This window comes from Lethenteron reissneri, chromosome 59 (assembly GCF_015708825.2).
Source record: "Lethenteron reissneri isolate LAM-NWPU_2019-01 chromosome 59, ASM1570882v1, whole genome shotgun sequence".
NCBI classification, from domain to species: domain Eukaryota; kingdom Metazoa; phylum Chordata; class Hyperoartia; order Petromyzontiformes; family Petromyzontidae; genus Lethenteron; species Lethenteron reissneri.
Window position 1 is genome coordinate 609,491 of NC_083837.1, and position 22,929 is coordinate 632,419.

Below are 22,929 nucleotides of genomic sequence, written 5' to 3' on the forward strand. Positions count from 1 at the left end.
GGTGGCTGGGCATGCGGGCTACATGACCCAGCCAACGCAGCCTTGCCTGCCGGAGGAGCTCACCAATGGGACTTTGTCCAGATCTTTAAGGATTTGTGAGCTCCTCACACAATCCAGCCTGGTTAAACCCAGGATGGATCGTAGGCAGACCAGCCTAAATGTTTCTAACCGGCGAAGATGCTCCATTAGGGGGGTCCACGTTTCGCAAGCGTAGAGAAGGGAGGGAATGACTGTGGCCGAGAAGACCCGAAGCTTCGTGCGGAGCGACAGACCAGGCAGCCTCAACACAGCGTTACGCAACTAATTAAAATATAATTCCGCTCAACTGATTCGGAGTGCGACCTCTGCTGTTAAAACGGAGCCGGTCATGAGCACACTGCCCAGGTATGGGAAACTCTCCACTCTCTCCACAACTACCCCATCACCGGTTGGCAGTTCTGGGGGTGGAGTGCCCGATGGTACAAAATACCCAGGCAGGTGCGTCGTTTTGGTGGGGCTGATGGTAAGGCCCCACCTCTTAGTGGAATGCTCCAGTTTCAGCAGCAGCGCCTCCAACTCCTCCTCTGAGTGAGCTGCAATTACCAGGTCGTCTGCATACATAACGTGGTTGACCAATAGGGAGCCATCCTTTGACTGCACCCGGGCATCGATCAGCCTCCCATTGTATCTGTACCAGATGGAAATCCCTCCGGAACAGCTACTGAAGACTTCACGAACTACGTGGTCAAAATAAATGTTAAATAATGTGGGAGCCAGAGGACATCCCTGTCGCACCCCAAGGTGTACAGGGAATGGCTCTGACTCCCGGCCACGTAGTTTTACCCGGGCCCGCTCACCATCATAAAGGTCCTTAATGATCGTGAGCAGAGGGTCAAGGACTCCGAAAGCACGAAGAACAACCCAGAGCCCAGGCCTACTGATGGTATCATAGGCCTTGACCAGGTCAATAAAGCAGAGATGTAGGTCTTGTTGGAATTCCCTACACCTCTGCTGTAGCAGACGGACAGAAAATATGACATCTGTGCAGGACCGCCCTTTCCTGAAACCGCATTGGGGCTCCGCAAGCCTCTCCTCAGCGTGCCTAGCAAGGCGACGTTGAATAATCCTTGCCATGACCTTTCCCGGCACACTGAAGAGTGAGATGCCCCTGTAGTTGTTACAGTCTGTGCGGTCCCCCTTCTTAATGAGGGGGACCACCAGTGCATCCTTCCAATCCTGCGGAACCTGTCCAGTGGCCCAGACTGTTGCTATGATGTCAAATCATGACATGACACACAGACACACACAGATACAGACACACACACAGACACATACACACAGACACACACGCAGATACACACACAGATACAGACACACACACATACACACAGACACACACACAGACACACACACATACACACAGACACACACACAGACACACACACACAGACACGGCAGGCTCTTCTCTCTCACACACAACACAAAGGATGTCAACCTCATTGGTATTCAGAGTGGAGTGCCAGCAGCAGCCATTGCCGATATAACCCGACAGCCCTTGCCAGCAGCAGAAGCCGCTACAACCTTCAAAGTCATCACCACCACCGACACCACCACCACCGCCGTCACCACCACCACCGTCACCACCGCCACCGCCAGCAGCGCGAGGAGTTGTGTGTGTGGATGTTTGTGGCGAGTGAGCCGAGACGCAGCTCCGCGCGTCTTCAAGCTCCGCGCGGCCTCTTGCCAGCAGCCCGCAGCGGATCGCGTCGCTTCCTCCGCCCTGTTGCTGCTGCTACTGCTGCTACTACTGTGGTGTCGTCTCGTCGGGGGGGGGGCAAGGGGATTGAGGAAGGAGGTGGAGGAGGAGGTGGTGGAGGGTGAAGGAGCAAGAGAGTAGGGGGGGCTCACTGGAAACCAGAATTGTTGTTGACATCCGAATAAACAACAACAGCAGCAGGAGGAGCAATCACCACGAACAACATCACCACGAACAACAACAACATCACCACTAACAACATCACCACTAACAAGGAGCCTGCGGCGGTGGTGGTGGTGGTGCTGTGGTTGTCTGCTAGAGCGACGCAGCAGCAGTAATAGTTGTAGGAATAGTCGTCGTCATCATCATCGTCGTGCGTCCATAACGTCCGCGGACGTCAGCAGGCACCGAGTTGACATCTGCTCGAGCTGGTCACCTGCGCGCTCTTCACGTCGCTGCGATAGCGGACAGAGGACTGTGGGTGCGGACGAGGAGCTTGGTGATGATGTGAGACGGACAGACAGACAGAGAGAGACACAGACAGACAGAGAGAGACACAGACAGACAGAGAGAGACACTGAGAGAGAGGGAGGTGAGAGTGATGGGTCTATGACGACTGCAGTAGCCAGCCGTGTCGAGTTTCACGAGAAGATGCTCATTCTACTCCTTCTCCTGTTCGTCATGAATCTACATCGTGTCTGGTAAGAACGGATTGTCCGTGTCGTGTGTGGGTCTGTGTGTGTGTCAGTGTGGGTCTGTGTGTGTGTGTCTGTGTCGTGTGTGTGTCTGTGTGTGTGTCAGTGTCGTGTGTGGGTCTGTGTGTGTGTCTGTGTCGTGTGTGGGTCTGTGTGTGTGTCTGTGTCGTGTGTGGGTCTGTGTGTCTGTGTCGTGTGTGTGTCAGTGTGTGTGTCTGTGTCGTGTGTGTGTCAGTGTGTGTGTCAGTGTGTGTGTCTGTGTCGTGTGTGGGTCTGTGTGTGTGTCTGTGTCGTGTGTGGGTCTGTGTGTGTGTCTGTGTCGTGTGTGTGTCAGTGTGTGTGTCAGTGTGTGTGTCTGTGTCGTGTGTGGGTCTGTGTGTGTGTCTGTGTCGTGTGTGGGTCTGTGTGTGTGTCTGTGTCGTGTGTGGGTCTGTGTGTGTGTCTGTGTCGTGCGTGTGTCTGTGCGTGTCGGTGTGTATTGTGTGTCAGTGTGTGTGTTGTTCGTGTGTGTGTCAGTGTGTCTGTGTCAGTGTGTGTGTCTGTGTCGTGTGTGGGTCTGTGTGTGTGTCAGTGTGTGTGTCAGTGTGTGTCTGTGTCGTGTGTCGGTCTGTGTGTGAGTGCGTGTCGGTGTGTGTTGTGTGTGTGTGTGTCAATGTGTGTGTGTCAGTGTGTGTGTCAGTGTGTCTGTGTCGTGTGTGGGTCTGTGTGTGTGTGCGTTGTTCGTGTGTGTGTCAGTGTGTTTGTGTCAGTGTGTGTGTCTGTGTCGTGTGTGGGTCTGTGTGTGTGTCAGTGTGTCTGTGTCGTGTGTGTGTCAGTGTGTCTGTGTCAGTGTATGTGTCTGTGTCGTGTGTGGGTCTGTGTGTGTGTCAGTGTGTGTCTGTGTCGTGTGTGGATCTGTGTGTCTGTGCGTGTCGGTCTGTGTTGTGTATGTGTCAGTGTGTGTGTCAGTGTGTGTGTGTGTCAGTGTGTGGTGTTCGTGTGTGGGTCTGTGTGTCTGTGCGTGTCGGTGTGGGTCTGTGTGTGTCAGTGTGTGTCAGTGTGTGGTGTTCGTGTGTGTGTCTGTGTGTGTGTCAGTGTCGTGTGTGGGTCTGTGTGTCTGTGCGTGTCGGTGTGGGTCTGTGTGTGTGTCAGTGTGTGTCAGTGTGTGTGTCTGTGTCGTGTGTGGGTCAGTGTGTGTGTCAGTGTGTGTGTCAGTGTGTGTGTTGTGTGTGTGTTGTTCGTGTGTCTGTGTTCGCGTGTTGCAGACAGAATCTCGCTGTCGTGAAATTTTACAAAATTTAGGGGAGGAAATTATTCGCCGAAATCATCGAGTTGACGATTTTTGTCTCTGCGTGCGTGTGTTATAGGGTGAGTGTGTGTTATAAAAAGTGTGTGTGTTATAGGGAGTGTGTGTGTTATAGGGTGAGTGTGTGTGTGTGTGTTATAGGGTGAGTGTGTTATATGGAGTGTGTGTGTATGATATGGAGTGTGTGTGTGTGTTATAGGGTGTGTGTCATATGGAGTGTGTGTGTGTTATATGGAGTTTGTGTGTGTGTGTTATAGGGAGTGTGTGTGTGTGTGTTATATGGAGTGTGTGTGTGTTATAGAGAGTGTGTGTGTGTGTGTTATAGGGTGTGTGTGTGTTATAGAGTGTGTGTGTGTTATAGGGTGTGTGTGTGTTATAGGGTGTGTGTGTGTGTGTGTCATAGGGAGTGTGTGTGTCATAGGGAGTGTGTGTGTGTTATAGGGAGTGTGTGTGTGTGTTAGAGGGAGTGTGTGTGTGTGTTAGAGGGAGTGTGTGTGTGTGTCCATAAGGAATGGTGAGCCCATGATGTTGTGTCTGTGTGTGTCTGTGTGTGTGTCTCTCTATGTCTCGGTGTGTGTGTATCTGTGTGTGTGTCTGTGTGTGTCTGTGTGTCTGCGTCTCTGTGTCTGTGTGTGTCTGACATGGGGAGCGGTGGGGCAGCGGTTAGCGCTGCGCTACGAACCCGGCGACCCGAGTTCGATTCCCGGTCAACACCGGTGACGATTCTCCAATTATCCTCGAGTGCTGCGACAAAGGCGGCCGGGCGTGGTGGTGACCAACCCACCCCCTCGTGTGCCGTGCCGGCCTTCGTAGGTGCTCGCTGACAGCACTTGCCCCAGCAGGCTACACGGGGGATCTTTGTCTTTGTTGGCTAAGGATTGGTTAAGAACCATCAATGACAGCCCCTAATCGATGGTGATGCATTGCTGTGTGGTCTGGCTGTGGGTTCGCCTTCATCGTGAATAGCCAGTGGCGTGTACGTGTGTACGTGTGTGTGTACTGTGTGTACGTGTGTGTGTATGTGTGCTTGTGTGTGTACGTGTGTGTGTACGTGTATGTGTGTACGTGTGTGTGTGTGCTTGTGTGACGTGTGTGTGTGTACGTGTGTATGTGTGTGTATGTGTACGTGTGTGTGTGTGTACGTGTGTGTGTACTGTGTGTACGTGTGTGTATGTGTACGTGTGTGTGTGTACGTGTGTGTGTGTACGTGTGTATGTGTGCACGTGTGTGTGTGTGTACTGTGTGTACGTGTGTGTGTGTGTACGTGTGTGTGTGTACGTGTGTGTGTGTGTACGTGTGTGTGTGTACGTGTGTGTGTACGTGTGTGTGTACGTGTGTGTGTGTGTACGTGTGTGTACTGTGTGTGTGTGTGTGTACGTGTGTGTGTACGTGTGTGTACTGTGTGTGTGTGTATACGTGTGTGTGTGTACATGTGTGTGTGTGTACGTGTGTGTGTGTGCGTGTGTGTGTGCTTGTGTGTGTGTGTGTAGGTGGTGTGCGTGTGTGTGTGTGTACGTGTGTGTGTATCGTGTGTGTGTACGTGTGTGTGTGTACGTGTGTGTGTGTAGGTGGTGTGCGTGTGTGCGTGGTGTGTGTGTACGTGGTGTGTGTGTAGGTGGTGTGCGTGTGTGCGTGGTGTGTGTGTGTACGTGGTGTGTGTGTAGGTGGTGTGTGTGTGTACGTGGTGTGTGTGTACGTGGTGTGTGTGTGTACGTGGTGTGTCAATAATGTGGTGTGGTGTGGCGTGTGTGTACGTGGTGTGTGTAGGTGGTGTGCGTGTGTGCGTGGTGTGTGTACGTGGTGTGTGTGTAGGTGGTGTGTGTGTACGTGGTGTTACTGTGTTATACGGTGTGTGTGTAGGTGGTGTGTGTACGTGGTGTGTGTGTGTGGTGTGTGTGTACGTAGTGTGTGTGTGTAGGTGGTGTGTGTGTACGTGGTGTTTGTGTACGTGGTGTGTATGTGTGTGTACGTGGTGTGTATGTGTACATGTAGCGTTGTGAATATAATTGTGAATATCATTGAGATTCGTTGTGATGTGAGGAGTTGGGTGAGTTGGTGAAGGAGCGAGTTGGTGGGTGGTTGAGTCGGTAGGAGGCTGACAGGACCGATTCAAATCATGATTACTGGCCAACACCAATTATAGAATCCATTGAAATTGCGAAAAATGCAATTAATTTCAATCGCTGTGACAGAGACAGGCTTCGTGCGGCCTGGAAGCGTATTATTAAATAATACATCTTACAATTACAATTCCTTATAGGGGGAAACACATACTAATTAACTGATTACTCACGTAGTCTGTAATTACAATAACCCCTCTCCCCCTCCTCTGATCTCTGCACCTGATTAGGTATCGCGATTGGGTTCAGTTATTAGATAATACACAACTCCTTATAGGGGAATCATAACAATGAACTGATTACTGATCAATTAAATCAACAACACCCCCCTCCTCCAACTCTGATCTCTGCACGTGAACGAAAGGCAAAGAGAGGAGCGACGCTCACAACAACGAGCGGAGCACCGGGTGGATAAAATAAAACAAGTTGGCACAGTAGGGGGTACAGCTGGTGGTGCATCTGCCATTCATCTCAGTCAGCCAACCCACGGCACCTGCCGGGTCTGTCCCGTGACCTCCTGCACTTAGCCTGGCACAGTAGGGGGTACAGCTGGTGGTGCATCTGCCATTCATCTCAGTCAGCCAACCCACGGCACCTGCCGAGTCTGTCCCGTGACCTCCTACTCCCAGCGAGGCTTCGACACTTCACGTGGCCTCAAAGTGCACCTAGCCTGGCACGGGCGCTGTGGTGACGTCACCGTCACTGTCACTTAGTGGCGAATGGCGGGTATTAGTGTGCGTGTGTGCGTGTGAGCGTGTGAGTGTGTGCATGTGAGCGTGTGTGTGTGTGAGCGTGTGAGTGTGTGTGAGTGTGCGTGCGTATTTGCGAGTGAGTGTGTGCGAGTGTGTGCGTGTGTGAGTGTGTGCGTGTGTGAGTGTGTGCGGTGTGAGGGTGTGCGAGTGAGCGTGTGAGTGTGTGCGAGTGAGCGTGTGTGAGTGTGCGTGTGTGAGTGTGCGTGTGTGCGAGTGAGCGTGTGAGTGTGTGCGAGTGAGCGTGTGTGAGTGTGTGTGAGTGTGAGCGTGTGTGCGAGTGTGTGAGTGTGAGCGTGTGTGAGTGTGTGAGTGTGAGCGTGTGTGAGTGTGTGCGTGTGTGCGTGCATGAGCGTGTGTGGAGGAGGCTCGTGAGAGACGCGGCTGCTGGAGGCGGTCGCCCTCCCAGCAGCAGCAGCAGCAACGGGCGGGGGATAGAGGAGAGACGAGGCTCACAACAACGAGCGCGAGCCCCGGGGCCGATAAAACGCAGCGAGTTTGGCAGCCAGACGTCCGGACGCGTCAAAACCCCGCTGTGAATTAAAACAACAAAAACAAACAAACTTAGGAGCTATACAAGTGCGCAAAGACGCACGGGTGGGGAGGCAGAGTAGCGGAAACGCTCAGCCACACACTCAGCCACTCACTCAGCCACCCACTCACTCAGCCATCCACCCACTCAGCCACCCACTCACTCAGCCACCCACTCACTCAGCCACCCACCCACTCAGCCACCCACTCAGCCACCCACCCACTCAGCCACCCACTCACCCAGCCACTCAGCCACCCACTCACCCAGCCACCCACTCAGCCACTCACTCAGCCACCCACTCACTCAGCCACCCACCCACTCAGCCACCCACTCAGCCACCCACCCAGCCACCCACCCATTCAGCCACCCACCCACTCAGCCACCCACCCACCCAGCCACCCACCCACTCAGCCACCCACTCAGCCACCCACCCACTCAGCCACCCACCCACTCAGCCACCCACCCACCCAGCCACCCACCCACTCAGCCACCCACCCACTCAGCCACCCACTCAGCCACCCACCCACTCAGCCACCCACCCACTCAGCCACCCACCCACTCAGCCACCCACTCAGCCACCCACTCAGCCACCCACCCACTCAGCCACCCACCCACTCAGCCACTCACTCAGCCACCCACTCAGCCACCCACCCAGCCACCCACCCACTCAGCCACCCACTCAGCCACCCACCCAGCCACCCACCCACTCAGCCACCCACCCACTCAGCCACCCACTCAGCCACCCACCCAGCCACCCACCCACTCAGCCACCCACCCACTCAGCCTCAGCCACCCACCCACTCAGCCACTCACTCAGCCACCCACTCGGCCACTCACCCACTCAGCCACTCACTCAGCCACCCACCCACTCAGCCACCCACTCAGCCACCCACCCACTCAGCCTCAGCCACCCACCCACTCAGCCACCCACTCAGCCACCCACCCAGCCACCCACCCACTCAGCCACTCACTCAGCCACCCACTCAGCCACCCACCCACCCACTCAGCCACCCACCCACTCGTTAACGCTACCACACTTACCCACCAACCCATTAACTCACCAACTCACGCGCCCACTCACCCCCGCTGCTGCTGCTGCGTGTGGTGTGTGTGGTGTGTGGTGTGTGTGGTGTGTGTGGTGTGTGTGGTGTGTGTGTGTGTGTCGTGTCGTGTGTGTTGTGTGTGTGTCGTGTGTGATGTGTGTGATGTGTGTGGTGTGTGTGGTGTGTGGTGTGTGTCGTGCCAGCAATGGGAAGATCGAGAGCGACGACTACGAGGACCTGACGCTCAACAAGACGTGGGTCCTGGCCCCGAAAGTCTACGAGAGTGACGTCACGCAGATCCTCAACCGCATGCTGGAGGGGTACGACAACAAGCTGCGCCCCGGCATCGGAAGTGAGTCAACATCATCAACATCACCGCCACCATCACCATCATCAACATCACCATCATCAACATTACCATCACCATCATCACCACTATCATCAACATCACCGCCACCATCATCATCATCACCACCACCATCAACTTCACCACCATCATCAACATTACCATCATCAACATCACCGCCACCATCATCAACATCACCGCCACCATCAACTTCACCACCATCATTAACATCACCATTATCAACATTACCATTATCAACATCACCACCATCATCAACATCACCAACGCCATCAACATTACCATTATCAACATCACCAACATCACCACCATCATAAACATCACCACCATCATCAACATCACCATCATCAACATTACCACCATCATCAACATCACCATCATCAACATCACCACCATCATCAACATCACCATCATCAACATCACCATCATCAACATCACCATCATCAACATCACCAACGTTATTAACATCACCACTACCATCAATATCACCACCACCACTATCACCACCACCACGTCCACCACCACCACCACGTCCACCACCACTATCACCACCACCACATCCACCACCACCACGTCCACCACCACTATCACCACCACTATCACCACTATCACCACCACTATCACCACCACCACCACGTCCACCACCACTATCACTATCACCACCACTATCACCACCACTATCACCACCACGTCCAGCTGACCCCGGTCCTGTCCCGCAGTGCGACCCACCAAGGTGGAAGTGGACATCTTCGTCAACAGCATTGGCCCCGTGTCCGCCATCAACATGGTAAGAAGCCAAGGCAAAGCTCCCCCGTGTAGCCTGCTGCTCGGGCAAGTGCCGTTAGCAGCAGCAGCAGCTATTCATTCGTCCGCCTTTGTCTCCCCGGTCGCGCTGTTTACGTGGCGGAGGTGCCCGGCGTGCGTCAGGGTCGGGATCCAGCCGGTGACCTCCCGTACACCGGGCGAGGTCGTTAACATCTCCACAATTCGTGCACGGGACACGGTTTGGTAAATCGGCGCTCGCTTTGCGGAGAGAGGGAGAGAGATAGAGAGCTTCAGGGCGTTACCTCTAAACACTTTTATTTCGTCACTATTTGTATCATTCTTTTTGTTTGTCTCTTCGTTCTTTACTGTGTTTCACTGCTTCGGGCGTGGGGTCTGCGCTCTCTGCAGTCCACTGGCGGCGTCTCTGTTCTCTGTACAATCCCCGAGTTCATTTCACAGCCACAACGCCCTTTTTTCCCATTTTATTTTGAGTTTTCCTAAAACTATTGGAGTTTGTGATATTTCATTTTGTTTCTTTCGTTTCGGTGTGTTCCACGTGGACACGCCGCCGGTGCAGTACCACACACACGAGTCGCTGTGAGTGCAGGGGATGCAGTGCACCCCCGACTCCATCCCCTTTGGACCCCTCTTGCTAAGTTTGTGAGCGTGTTCACAATGTTCATCATGTCGTGTGTTGTCGCTCCCTCTCCGATGTTTCTGTTACTTCCCTTGCCGCGAGTCACCGTCATACGCCGCGCTCTCTGGGCCCTCCCATTCGCGTGCGAGGTCGATCGTTCTCAACACCCTGTAGTTTGTGTCACGCGGCTTGTTTTGTTTGCTATGCCACTGAAGGTGATTAACTATTATTCTTAATGTCTCTCCTAGGGAGCTCTGTGTGACAGTCGCACAGTTTTAAGACGTCGTCAAAACACACCACGTGATAGACGCATCACGATAGACACACCACGTGATAGACGCGTCACGTGACATACGCACCACGTGACAGACAAGCCACGTGATAGACACACCACGTGATAGACCGTCTTGCACCAAATGTTTTGCCACCTCGACCAGGTCGTAGTTGGGGGTAGGAAGAGCCACGTGGCTTCCTACACACAGCCAGGCTGCAGCTGCCAATCTTGCTGGAGTCATGGGACCCTCCACTCAGGCCCCTGCTCCTAGCCCAGCCCCCGCAGTGGGCAGCAGCAGCAGCAGCGACTTCTGCTGCTTCCGTCGTGCGAGCGCGGCATCCGTTGCTTCGCCTCGAGCACCACCACCACCGTCGAGGCCCCGGCGACCGTCGTCCCACCAGCCTCCATCGCGCACGCGTGCGTAGAAAGGTGAACGGAAAATCCGATTTCTTCCCGATGACGGAGAGGGCGGCCCACACCGCCGTCGAGAAGGGGACGGCCATCGACGGCCTCGACGTCCCACCGGAACCGCTGGCTACGTCATCTCCAACGTGCCGCCCCACATCCCCGACAAGGCCGTGTTGGAGCGCGTGACCGAGCTGGGCCCTGCGGCTGCGGTGCAGAAGCCCTGCCCTGTAGCGCGTCCTGTAGCACGTCCTGTAGCACGTCCTGTCGCGCGTCCTGTCAAGAACAAGCACCGTGCGCCAAACCCACGTTCAGCGGCCCCTTGAGCTTGAGTGGGTGCACGGAGGCGGTGCGGAGGTTGTCCCCAAGGTCCTTGCGAGGAGGCACGCCGCCTCGCTGTTTTCATCGGGGAGACGCCGCCTCGCGTTTGAGGATGAGGGCGTCTGCGGAGGACGGCGTGGCAACGGGAACCCTTTCACAGCCACCTTGACGGCACCTCCTGTGGAGTCGCGACCCCTCGAACCCCGAGCTCATCCCCGAGACTGAAGTGGCGAAGGGCAGGGTGCTCGCGGCGACGGTCGAGGCCGGCGAGGTCACCACCCGCCCGCCCACCGGACGTGTGCGGGCCGGTCACCGACAAAGGAAAGATTCGGTGCCTGCACCTCCCGCAGCGGCGCTTGGCCGGGACGCGCACTCGGCACGCAGGATCGTTCGCGGGGAGGCGGCTTGGGGGCATGGGGCCCAAGAGGGAGCTACAGGGGGAGGGGCTCCTGGATGCCACAGCTTGGTGGCCGTGTGGAGAAAGGCTCCCGGCCCGCATCTCTCTCCGGAGGCGGCTTTACTCTGGGCCGAGGGACAAGCGCTTCGGGGACCTCCGCCGCTCGAGTTCAGCGTCCACTTCACCCCGACGATCTTCGTCTTCGGGCCGTGGAACCGTGACGGATCGGGACGTGGGGTTGGCCTCGTCGATTGACTCGTGGGCCACGCTCAGCTGGCCACCACAGACAGGCCCAGGAAGGCGGCCACGGAGGGGAACCGTCCGCCCGGCAGCCCGGGCATCTTCCGTGCTCCGGTGGGCGCCTCGGTGTGGCCGGAGCTCCGCCACCCGCGGCCGTGGCGCCTTCGACGGAGGAGGCCGCGCGCTCCGTGGTGGAGGGTGGAGAGCCGCAGATGGAGCTCTCTGAGCTTTCATAGGAAGCCACGAGACGACCAGAAGTGATGCCGTGTTGTTAGAAACACGAGGGAGAGTGCGGTGGAGAGATGGAGAGAGGGTTTCCTAGGTGTTTCCTGGTTGTGGTTGCTCTGTGTAAACGTGTTGCACCTCCCGCACTTAAAAGGCGGTGAGAGCAAACTAGAAAGCAGCCAAAAGAGACCCCGGCACGATGAACGAGACAAATCGCCGAACAACTGAGCAGTCTCTCTCGTGCGCGCTGGTTCTGATCGGAGTGGGAGGGGGAGGGAGGGAGGGAGCGTGAGTCGAGAGTCGTCGTCGTCGTGACGAGGTGGACGGGACGAGGCAGCGCGTGCCGAGCTGTCGCGCGTGCGTTCGGGGAGTGGACGTGGGAATGGGACTCGAAGAGCGCGCGCACACACGCACACACACACATACACACGCACACACACACACATACACACGCACACACACACGCACACACATACACACACACACATACACACGCACACGCACACACATACGCACACACGCACACACGCACACACATACACATGCACACACGCACACATACACACACACACATACACGCACACACACACATACACACACGCGCACACACACACGCACACACGCACACACACGTACACAAACACGCACATGCGCAAAGCATCGAGCGTGATTCACGGCGTCTAAAAATACTCTCCCCTGCTCTCTCTCCTCTCTTTCCTCGCTCTCTCCTCGCTCCTTTTTTCAGAGGAAACAAGAAGATGCTCGGTGTAGCCGGCACTTTGCTTCGTTCATCATTTCGGTTTTTTTTCAATGCTTTGCTTGATGTGCCCCCACCCCCCTTTTTAAATGAAAGATTTCACAAAAGATGTCACGCTCTTCTCTCCTCCTCCTCACCCCTCCCCTCTCTCTCTACCCCCCCCTCTCCTCGCTCTCCCCTCTCACCCCTCTCCTCTCTCTCTACCCCCCACTCTCCTCGCTCTCCCCTCTCTCCCCTCTCCTCTCTCTCCATGCTGCACTGCACCAAACGGCCACCGTTAGCGACCGTCAAGTGGTGCAAGTGGGGTTCCTACAAAATCTAAACAATCACTCACTGCCTGTGTAGGGTGGGTGATCGTGTGTGGCTGTGATTGAGTGTTAGTGTGTGATTGTGTGTGTGTGATTGTGTGTGTGTGATTGTATATGTGATTGTGTGTGTGATTGTGTGTGATTGTGTGTGTGTGATTGTGTGTGTGATTGTGTGATTGTGTGTGCGTGTGTGTGTGTCTGTGTGTGATTGTGTGTGATTGTGTGTGCGTGTGTGATTGTGTGTGATTGTGTGTGTGTGTCTGTCTGTGTGTGTGTCTGTGTGTGTGATTGTGTGTGTGTGTGATTGTGTGTGTGTCTGTGTGTGTGTGTCTGTGTCTGTGATTGTGTGTGTGTGTGTGATTGTGCGTGCGTGATTGTGTGTGTGTGATTGTGTGTGTGTGTGATTGTGTGTGTGTGTGATTGTGTGTGCGTGTGTGATTGTGTGTGTGATTATGTGATTGTGTGTGTGTGTGATTGTGCGTGTGTGTGTGATTGTGTGTGTGTGATTGTGCGTGTGTCTGTGTGTGTGTGATTGTGTGTGTGTGTGATTGTGTGTGTGTGATTGTGCGTGTGTGTGTCTGTGTGTGTGTGTGATTGTGTGTGTGTGATTGTGTGGTTGTGCGTGCGTCCTTGTACCTGTGGGGAGTCTGGTGGCGCCACGAACCCGGAGAGCCCGGTTCGATCCCCGCTCACGGTCAATACAAACATCGGTGATGAACATGTGAACTCAGTCTTGGGCCTCCCCTAGCTCGACTCAGCCTCAAATGAGTTACCCCAGACCCTGCTGATACTGACCACGTCAATGGACAAGGACACACGCGCGTCGAACAACGACCACACGCACGAACGCACGCGTGTGTGTGTGTGTCACGTGTGTGTGTGTGTGCCGTGTGTGTGTCCCATGTGTGTGTTTGTGTGTCCCGTGTGTGTGTGTGCCGTGTGTGTGTGTGTGTCACGTGTGTGTGTGTGTCACGTGTGTGTGTGTCCCGTGTGTGTGTGTGTGTCACGTGTGTGTGTGTGTCACGTGTGTGTGTGTCACGTGTGTGTGTGTGTCACGTGTGTGTGTGCCGTGTGTGTGTCCCATGTGTGTGTTTGTGTGTCCCGTGTGTGTCCCGTGTGTGTGTGTCCCGTGTGTGTGTGTCCCGTGAGTGTGCCCCGTGTGTGTGTGTGTGCCGTGTGTGTGCCCCGTGTGTGTGTGTGTGTGTCGTGTTGTGTGTGTCCCGTGTGTGTGTGTGTCGTGTTGTGTGTGTCCCGTGTGTGTGCCCCGTGTGTGTGTGCCGTGTGTGTGTGTGTCATGTGTGTGTTTGTGTGTCCCGTGTGTGTGTGTCCCGTGTGTGTGTGTGCCATGTGTGTGTGTCGTGTTTGTGTGTCCCGTGTGTGTGTGTGTCCCGTGTGTGTGTGTCCCGTGTGTGTGTGTCCCGTGTGTGTGTGTGTCCCGTGTGTGTGTGTCCCGTGTGTGTGTGTCCCGTGTGTGTGTGTGTCCCGTGTGTGTGTGTCCCGTGTGTGTGTGTGTCCCGTGTGTGTGTGTCGTGTTTGTGTGTCCCGTGTGTGTGTGTGTCCCGTGTGTGTGTGTCCCGTGTGTGTGTGTGTCCCGTGTGTGTGTGTCCCGTGTGTGTGTGTCCCGTGTGTGTGTGTGTCCCGTGTGTGTGTGTCCCGTGTGTGTGTGTCCCGTGTGTGTGTGTGTCCCGTGTGTGTGTGTGTCCCGTGTGTGGGTGTCCCGTGTGTGTGTGTGTCCCGTGTGTGTGTGTCCCGTGTGTGTGTGTGTCCCGTGTGTGTGTCTGTGCCGTGTGTGTGCCCCGTGTGTGTGTGTCGTGTTGTGTGTCCCGTGTGTGTGCCCCGTGTGTGTGTGTGCCGTGTGTGTGTGTGTCATGTGTGTGTTTGTGTGTCCCGTGTGTGTGTCCCGTGTGTGTGTGTCCCGTGTGTGTGTGTGCCATGTGTGTGTGTCGTGTTTGTGTGTCCCGTGTGTGTGTGTGCCCCGTGTGTGTGTGTCCCGTGTGTGTGTGTCCCGTGTGTGTGTGTGTCCCGTGTGTGTGTGTCCCGTGTGTGTGTCCCGTGTGTGTGTGTGTCCCGTGTGTGTGTGTCCCGTGTGTGTGTGTCCCGTGTGTGTGTGTCCCGTGTGTGTGTGTCCCGTGTGTGTGTCCCGTGTGTGTGTGTTCCGTGTGTGTGTGTCCCGTGTGTGTGTGTCCCGTGTGTGTGTGTCCCGTGTGTGTGTGTCCCGTGTGTGTGTGTCCCGTGTGTGTGTGTGTCCCGTGTGTGTGTGTCCCGTGTGTGTGTGTCCCGTGTGTGTGTGTGTCACGTGTGTGTGTGTGTGTGTCACGTGTGTGTGTCACGTGTGTGTGTGTGTCCCGTGTGTGTGTGTCCCGTGTGTGTGTGTCACGTGTGTGTGTCCCGTGTGTGTGTGTGTCCCGTGTGTGTGTGTCCCGTGTGTGTGTGTCCCGTGTGTGTGTGTCCCGTGTGTGTGTCCCGTGTGTGTGTGTGTCCCGTGTGTGTGTGTCCCGTGTGTGTGTGTCCCGTGTGTGTGTGTGTCCCGTGTGTGTGTGTGTGTCACGTGTGTGTGTCACGTGTGTGTGTGTGTCCCGTGTGTGTGTGTCCCGTGTGTGTGTGTCACGTGTGTGTGTCCCGTGTGTGTGTGTGTCCCGTGTGTGTGTGTCCCGTGTGTGTGTGTCCCGTGTGTGTGTGTGTGTGCCGTGTGTGTGTGTGTGCCGTGTGTGTGTGTGTCCCATGTGTGTGTTTGTGTGTCCCGTGTGTGTGTGTGTCCCGTGTGTGTGTGTCCCGTGTGTGTGTGTGTCCCGTGTGTGTGTGTGTCCCGTGTGTGTGTGTCCCGTGTGTGTGTGTCCCGTGTGTGTGTGTGTCCCGTGTGTGTGTGTGTCCCGTGTGTGTGTGTGTCCCGTGTGTGTGTGTGTCCCGTGTGTGTGTGTCCCGTGTGTGTGTGTGTCCCGTGTGTGTGTGTGTCCCGTGTGTGTGTGTGTCCCGTGTGTGTGTGTCCCGTGTGTGTGTGTGTGTGCCATGTGTGTGTGTCGTGTTGTGTTTGTCCCGTGTGTGTGTGTGTCACGTGTGTGTGTGTGTCACGTGTGTGTGTCCCATGTGTGTGTGTGTCCCGTGTGTGTGTGTGTGTCCCGTGTGTGTGTGTGTGTCCCGTGTGTGTGTCCCGTGTGTGTGTGTCCCGTGTGTGTGTCACGCATGTGTGTGTCACGCGTGTGTGTGTCAGGTGTGTGTGTCCCGTGTGTGTGTGTGTCACGTGTGTGTGTGTCCCATGAGTGTGTGTGTCTCGTGTGTGTGTGTGTCCCGCGTGGCAGGAGTACACCATCGACCTGTTCTTCGCCCAGACGTGGCACGACAGCCGCCTGCGCTTCAACCACACCATGAAGGTGCTGCGCCTCAACAGCAACATGGTGGGCAAGATCTGGATCCCCGACACGTTCTTCCGCAACTCCAAGATGGCCGACACGCACTGGATCACGACGCCCAATCAACTGCTGAGGATCTGGAACACGGGACGCGTTCTCTACACACTCCGGTGAGGGTGGGGGGGGGGGGGTCACGTGCTCTACACACTCCGGTGAGGGGGGGGGGGGGTCACGTGGTCTACACACTCACCTGGTGAGAGTGGGGGGAGGGTCACGTGGTCTACACTCACCTGGTGAGAGTGGGGGGGGGGGGGGGTCACGTGGTCTACACTCACCTGGTGAGAGTGGGGGGAGGGTCACGTGGTCTACACTCACCTGGTGAGAGTGGGGGGAGGGTCACGTGGTCTACACACTCCGGTGAGAGTGGGGGGAGGGTCACGTGGTCTACACTCACCTGGTGAGAGTGGGGGGAGGGTCACGTGGTCTACACACTCCGGTGAGAGTGGGGGGGGTCACGTGGTCTACACACTCCTAGTGAGACTGGGGAGGGGGTCACCTGGTCTACACTCACCTGGTGAGAGTGGGGGGGGTCACGTGGTCTGCACTCACCTGGTGAGAGTGGGGGGAGGGTCACGTGGTCTACACTCACCTGGTGAGAGTGGGGGGAGGGTCACGTGGTCTACACTCACCTGGTGAGAGTGTGGGGGGTCATGTGGTCTGCACTCACCTGGTGAGAGTGGGGGGGGGGGTCACGTGGTCTACACACTCCGGTGAGAGTGTGGGGGGTCATGTGGTCTGCACTCACCTGGTGAGAGTGGGGGGGTGGTCACGTGGTCTACACACTCCGGTGAGAGTGGGGGGGGTCACGTGGTCTACACACTCCGGTGAGAGTGGGGGGAGTCACGTGGTCTACACTCACCTGGTGAGAGTGGGGGGGGGTCACGTGGTCTACACACTCCGGTGAGAGTGGGGGGGTCACGTGGTCTACACTCACCTGGTGAGAGTGGGGGGGTCACGTGGTCTACACACTCCGGTGAGAGTGGGGGTCACGTGGTCTACACACTCCGGTGAGAGTGGGGGGGGGGGGGGTCACGTGGTCTACACTCACCTGATGAGAGTGGGGGAGGGTCACGTGCTCTACACACTCCGGTGAGAGTGAGGGGAGGGTCACGTGCTCTACACTCACCTGGTGAGAGTGGGGGGGTCACGTGGTCTACACTCACCTGGTGAGGGTGAGAGTGGGGGTCACGTGCTCTACACACTCCGGTGAGAGTGGGGGGGGGGGTCACGTGGTAGAGACGGGGGGCTCGGCCCACGGTTTGTTTGGGGGCCTCTCGAGTGGACGCGGCAGTTTTCCACGCGCGACTCGGACGAGGTGACGCATCTCCGCGATCTGCGGGGGCAGCGACTGCGGAACGATTCGCGCGCTGCGCTACGAACCCGGCGGCACGAGATCGATTCCTGCTCACGGCCGGTGACGATTATTTGAACCGGTCCTGGGCCTCCCCTAGGTCGACTCGGCCTCAAACGAGTAAGTGGTGTGGTATGTCAGCATCGCCACTGGGGAGACAAAGGCGGCCGGCCGTGGTGAATCCAAGTCCCGGGCGAAGCCGGGTAGTAAAGCGAGTACAGTCTTTCATAAATCTTGTCTTCGGTCACTTCGGTTATATACTTTTCTGTTTCGGTCTTGGTCGAAAGTGAAGTTCGACTTTCGGCTTCGGTTTCGGCCGAAAGTCAATTTTTTACTTTCGGTATTGGTTTCGGTTTCGGCCGAAACCAGAAATTCACCGGTCTGACTGTTCACCAAGTCGTCTGTCTGTCCGCCCCGCCGTCTCGTGTGTCTCGTGTGTCTGCACGCTGCGCCGCAGGTTGACGATCCACGCCGAGTGTCAGCTGGCGCTCCACAACTTCCCCATGGACGAGCACGCGTGCCCCCTCGAGTTCTCCAGCTGTGAGCAGCCCCCCCCTCCCTCCCTCCACACACACACACACGCACACACACTCACGCACGCACGTACGCACACGCATGCACGCACACACACACGCATAAGCACGCACACACACGCGCACGCACACGCATGCATGCACACTCACGCATGCATGCACACAAGCACGCACATGCAGGCACGCTCACATAAAACAAAGAACAAAGATCCCCCGTGTAGCCTTAACAGACCGTAGGGGCAAATGCTGTTAGCGAGCAGCACCTGTGAAGGCCGGCACGGCACACGAGTCGGTGGGTAGTCAACACCACGCCCGACCGCCTTTGTCTCCCCAGTGGCGATGTTTACTACACACTTAGCGGGTACTCGTTTGAGGCCGAGTCGACCTAGGGGAGGCCCAGGACCGGTTCAGATAATCCTCACCGGTGTTGGTGGCCGTGAGCTAAATCGAACTCTGGTCACCACGCACACACGGACACCCACACACACACACACTGACACCCACACACACACACGGACACCCACACACACACACACGGACACCCACACACACACACACACGGACACCCACACACACACACACGGACACCCACACACACACACACACTGACACCCACACACACACACGGACACCCACGCACACACGGACACCCACACACACACACACGGACACCCACACACACACACGGACACCCACGCACACACGGACACCCACACACACACACGGATACCCACGCACGCTTTGACGACGACGACGATGTTGTTCATAATCAAGGTTTTTGGGTGAGATCGCGTTATGTATAAATGTGTCGTAACCCTCCACCACCCGACACGGCCAATCAGCAAAAAAAGTGTCACACGCTGACAAAAGACAAATAGTTCACTGCTTTAGCCCACCGGTGTGTTGAAGAGTAAATCAACATCATTTACAATTTTGAGTGCGACGTTTCGCTTGGGATTACATCCAGCATCATCGGACAATTCGTTAAACTGACGATGTTGTTGTTGTTGACGATGTTGTTGTTGACGATGTTGTTTGATTGTTGTTGTTGTTGTGCAAGACGGCTACCCGAAGGACGAGATCATCTACCGCTGGAGCAGCAGCTCCGTGGAGCTCGCCAACCAACAGAACTGGAAGCTCTACCAGTTCTCCTTCGTCGGCCTCCGCAACATCACCAACATTCTCAAAACTCCCTCCGGTACCACCCGCCACCACCACCACCACCACCACCGTCTACAGCCTCAGCCACAACCACGATCTCAATCCACAACCACAGCCACAACCTCGATCTCAATCTACAACCACAGCCACAACCACAGCCACAACCACAACCACCATCTCAATCTACAACCACGACCACCACCGTCTAAAACCGTGATCGCAGCCACAACCACAGCCACAACCACAGCCACAACTACGATTTCAATCTACAACCACGACCACAACCACAATCTCAATCCACAACCACAGCCACAACCACGATCTCAATCTACAACCACGACCACAGCCACAACCACGATCTCAATCTACAACCAAGACCATGACCACCACCGTTTAAAACCGTGATCGCAGCCACAGCCACAACCACAGCCACAACCACAGCCACAACCACAGCCACAACCACAACCACAGCCACAACCACAGCCACAACCACGACCTACAACCGCGGCCACGACCACCACGGTAGACCTTGACTCTCTCCAGCCGTGGCGGCATCTTTCATGACGTCGCAGAGCGGCGGGGGGGGGGCACGTCATGTCGGCTGATTTCAGGGCTGACAATGCGAACGCCATCGCCCCCGCGCCAACACGATGCCAATGTCGTGTCGTGCACCCCTCCTCCGCCCGACACAGATGCAATGTAAGTTGTCGGGCGAAGGAACGAGAGCCGATCTATTGTTTTGGCTTCAACACAATTGGTGGTAAACTACGGCTTTGTTTTATTTTCACCGGGCGTTAGGGCCCACTGAGCTATGTAGCTCTTCTTCAGAAGTGACCGGCTTACTCCTCGAATGATAGCTCGATGGAGTGGCTTATCGCGTGGAGATTTATAGCAACAGCCTAATACTCTGAACGCATGGCGTTGGAGGACCCGGAGAAAAAATCCACGTGACCACGGGGAGGGAGAGACACGCAAACTACAAATATACAGCAGTAGGCATCGTCAGAATTGGGATCGAACCCACGACCTCCTGTATCCCAGGCGAGGTAGTTAACATTTCCTAGCCACCTTGATGGTGATTAGAGAGAGAGAGACATGCAAACTTCAAATATACAGCAGCAGGCATCAGGTTCGGGATCGGACCCATAACCTCCTGCATAGCAGGCGAGGTAGTCAACATCTCCTGGCCACCGCGGCACCCGATGCTTCCAGAGAGACACACGCACGGCACACCGCACAACTCGCTACGACGTCAGACCCAGCCGGCATCGTCCGCTGACCGCCAGCGTTCCCGGCGGTGGTTCCGTGTCTCCGTGGCAGGCGACTACGTCGTGATGGCCGTGTACTTTGAGCTGGTGCGGAGGATGGGCTACTTCACCATCCAGACGTACATCCCCTGCATCCTAATCGTCGTGCTCTCCTGGGTCTCCTTCTGGATCAACAGAGACGCGACGCCGGCACGCACCGCCCTGGGTGGGCACGCAAATCCACGCACGGCGGGTCACACCTGGGGTCACACCTGGGATAACACCTGGGGTCATACCTGGGGTGACACCTGGGATGACACCTGGGGTTACACCTGGAATGACACCTGGGGTCACACCTGGGGTCACACCTGGGGTGACACCTGGGGTGACACCTGCGGTCTCACCTGGGGTGACACCTGGGATGACACCTGGGGTTACACCTGGAATGACACCTGGGGTCACACCTGGGGTCACACCTGGGGTGACACCTGGGGTGACACCTGCGGTCTCACCTGGGGTCACACCTGGGATGACACCTGGGGTTAGACCTGGAATGACACCTGGGGTCACACCTGGGGTCACACCTGGGGTGACACCTGGGGTCACACCTGCGGTCTCACCTGGGGTCACACCTGGGATGACACCTGGGGTCACACCTGGGGTGACACCTGGGGTCACACCTGGGGTGACACCTGGGGTCGCACCTGGGGTCACACCTGGGGTCTCACCTGGGGTGACACCTGCACAGAACCCCAATCAGTGACTGTCACTCAGCGACTCTTCTCCACTCCTCCTCCCCCCCCACTCCTCGTCCCCCACTCCCTCTCCTCCTCCTTCTTTCTCTTCTCTACCTCTCTCACCCCCTCCTCTCTCCCGCTCCTTCCTTACCCCCCCCCCGCCCCGTGCAGGCATCACGACGGTGCTCACGATGACCACGCTGAGCACCATCTCGCGCAAGACGCTGCCCAAGGTGTCGTACGCCACGGCCATGGACCTCTTCGTCACGGTGTGCTTCTTCTTTGTCTTCGCCGCCATGATCGAGTACGCCACGCTCACCTTCTTCGTCATGCAGCAGAAGCAGAACGCCGGCAAGAAGCCCAAGGAGAAGCCCCCGCCACGGCCCCCACAGGTAAGTGACGGGGACGGGGGGGGGGGTGGATAGACACCCACGGGGAGGTTTGTGATGGCCGAGTGAGAGACGCTGAGCCTCGACTGCTCAGATCGTCTTGGTCACCACTTCCTCCTCAATCACTCTTGCAATGTCTCTCCTCTCTCTCCTCCCCCTACTCCTCTTCTCCCTCCCCTCCTGCCCCTCCCTCCTCCTCCCCTCCTCCTCCTCCTCCCACCACCACCACCACCACCCCCTCCCCCACCCCCCACACAGAGCCACTACCACGGGCTGCTCAAGGTGCGCATGCGCTCCGAGCGTCTCAACAACGCCCTGGCTCCGTCGCGCCTCCTCGCCCCTCCCCCTCCCCTTCCGTCGCCCCCCCAACTGCGGTCGGGGTGCCCCCCCGCCGGCGTCGCCGCCGACTGCCTCGAGGGAAAGGACTGCTCGGGGTTCTTCTGCTGCGTGGACGAGTGCCGGAGCGGCGCGTGGCGCCAGGGCAGGGCCCACATCCACATCGTGCAGCTCGACTCCTACGCTCGCATCTTCTTCCCCACCTCGTTCGCCCTCTTCAACCTCGTCTACTGGGTGACCTACCTGTACCTGTGACCGCTCCTCCGGCCGGCGCGTCGTGCGCGAGCGATTGCGGTGGGGGCGGTGAGGGCGGTGGGGGCGGTGGGGGCGTGGGGGGCAACTTGGGGGGAATGTTGTATATTGTGGCGGAGTGGGCGGCGGTGGGGATAGCAAAACCCACCCGGGAGGTTCGTGGGGGGGGTCATCGACCGTAACGCGACGGGGCGGCGGGGGGGGGGGAGGTTGCGGCGAGCGCCGGTCGTGACACAGTCACCCCCCCGCCCCCCCGTCCCGGGATCAAACCGTGAGCCGCCCCGCCGGTACCTTGCGTGCGAGCGACCGTCGCCGCCCGAGCCGGCGCGGCGAATGGAAATTCCAGGTTTCTGTGGCCACGAGGCCGGCTCTGGGCGACCGCCGTTGACTCTCCCGCACGCGCACGGCGCTTCACCGATCGTCACAACCGCGGGGCGAGAGCGGTGGTGGTGATGGTAGTGGTGGTGGTGGAGGCGGCGGTGTGTGTATCACTGTGTGTGTGTGCAATTGTGTGGGGAACGGTAATGTAGCGGTTAGCGTGCTGTTCTACAAACCGGGTAACCCAAGTTCGATTCCTGCTCACGGCCAACATCGGTGACGAATATCTGGGCCTACCGTAGGTCAATTCAGCCTCAAATGAGTACCCGGTGCGGTGTGTAAACAT

The 22,929-nt window shown here is 57.0% G+C and overlaps 1 protein-coding gene across 1 annotated transcript; it reads left to right on the plus strand.

Moving 5' to 3' along the window:
- Positions 1 to 1,401: 1,401 nt before the first annotated feature.
- Positions 1,402 to 22,374, plus strand: LOC133357657 (gamma-aminobutyric acid receptor subunit gamma-2-like). The gene is made up of 9 exons (XM_061575737.1): positions 1,402 to 2,436; positions 8,363 to 8,511; positions 9,243 to 9,310; positions 16,149 to 16,369; positions 18,068 to 18,150; positions 19,204 to 19,341; positions 20,625 to 20,777; positions 21,460 to 21,680; positions 21,936 to 22,374. Exons 1-9 carry the CDS (start codon positions 2,345 to 2,347, stop codon positions 22,266 to 22,268), a joined length of 1,458 nt encoding a protein of 485 aa, XP_061431721.1. The 5' UTR covers positions 1,402 to 2,344; the 3' UTR covers positions 22,269 to 22,374.
- Positions 22,375 to 22,929: the final 555 nt, after the last annotated feature.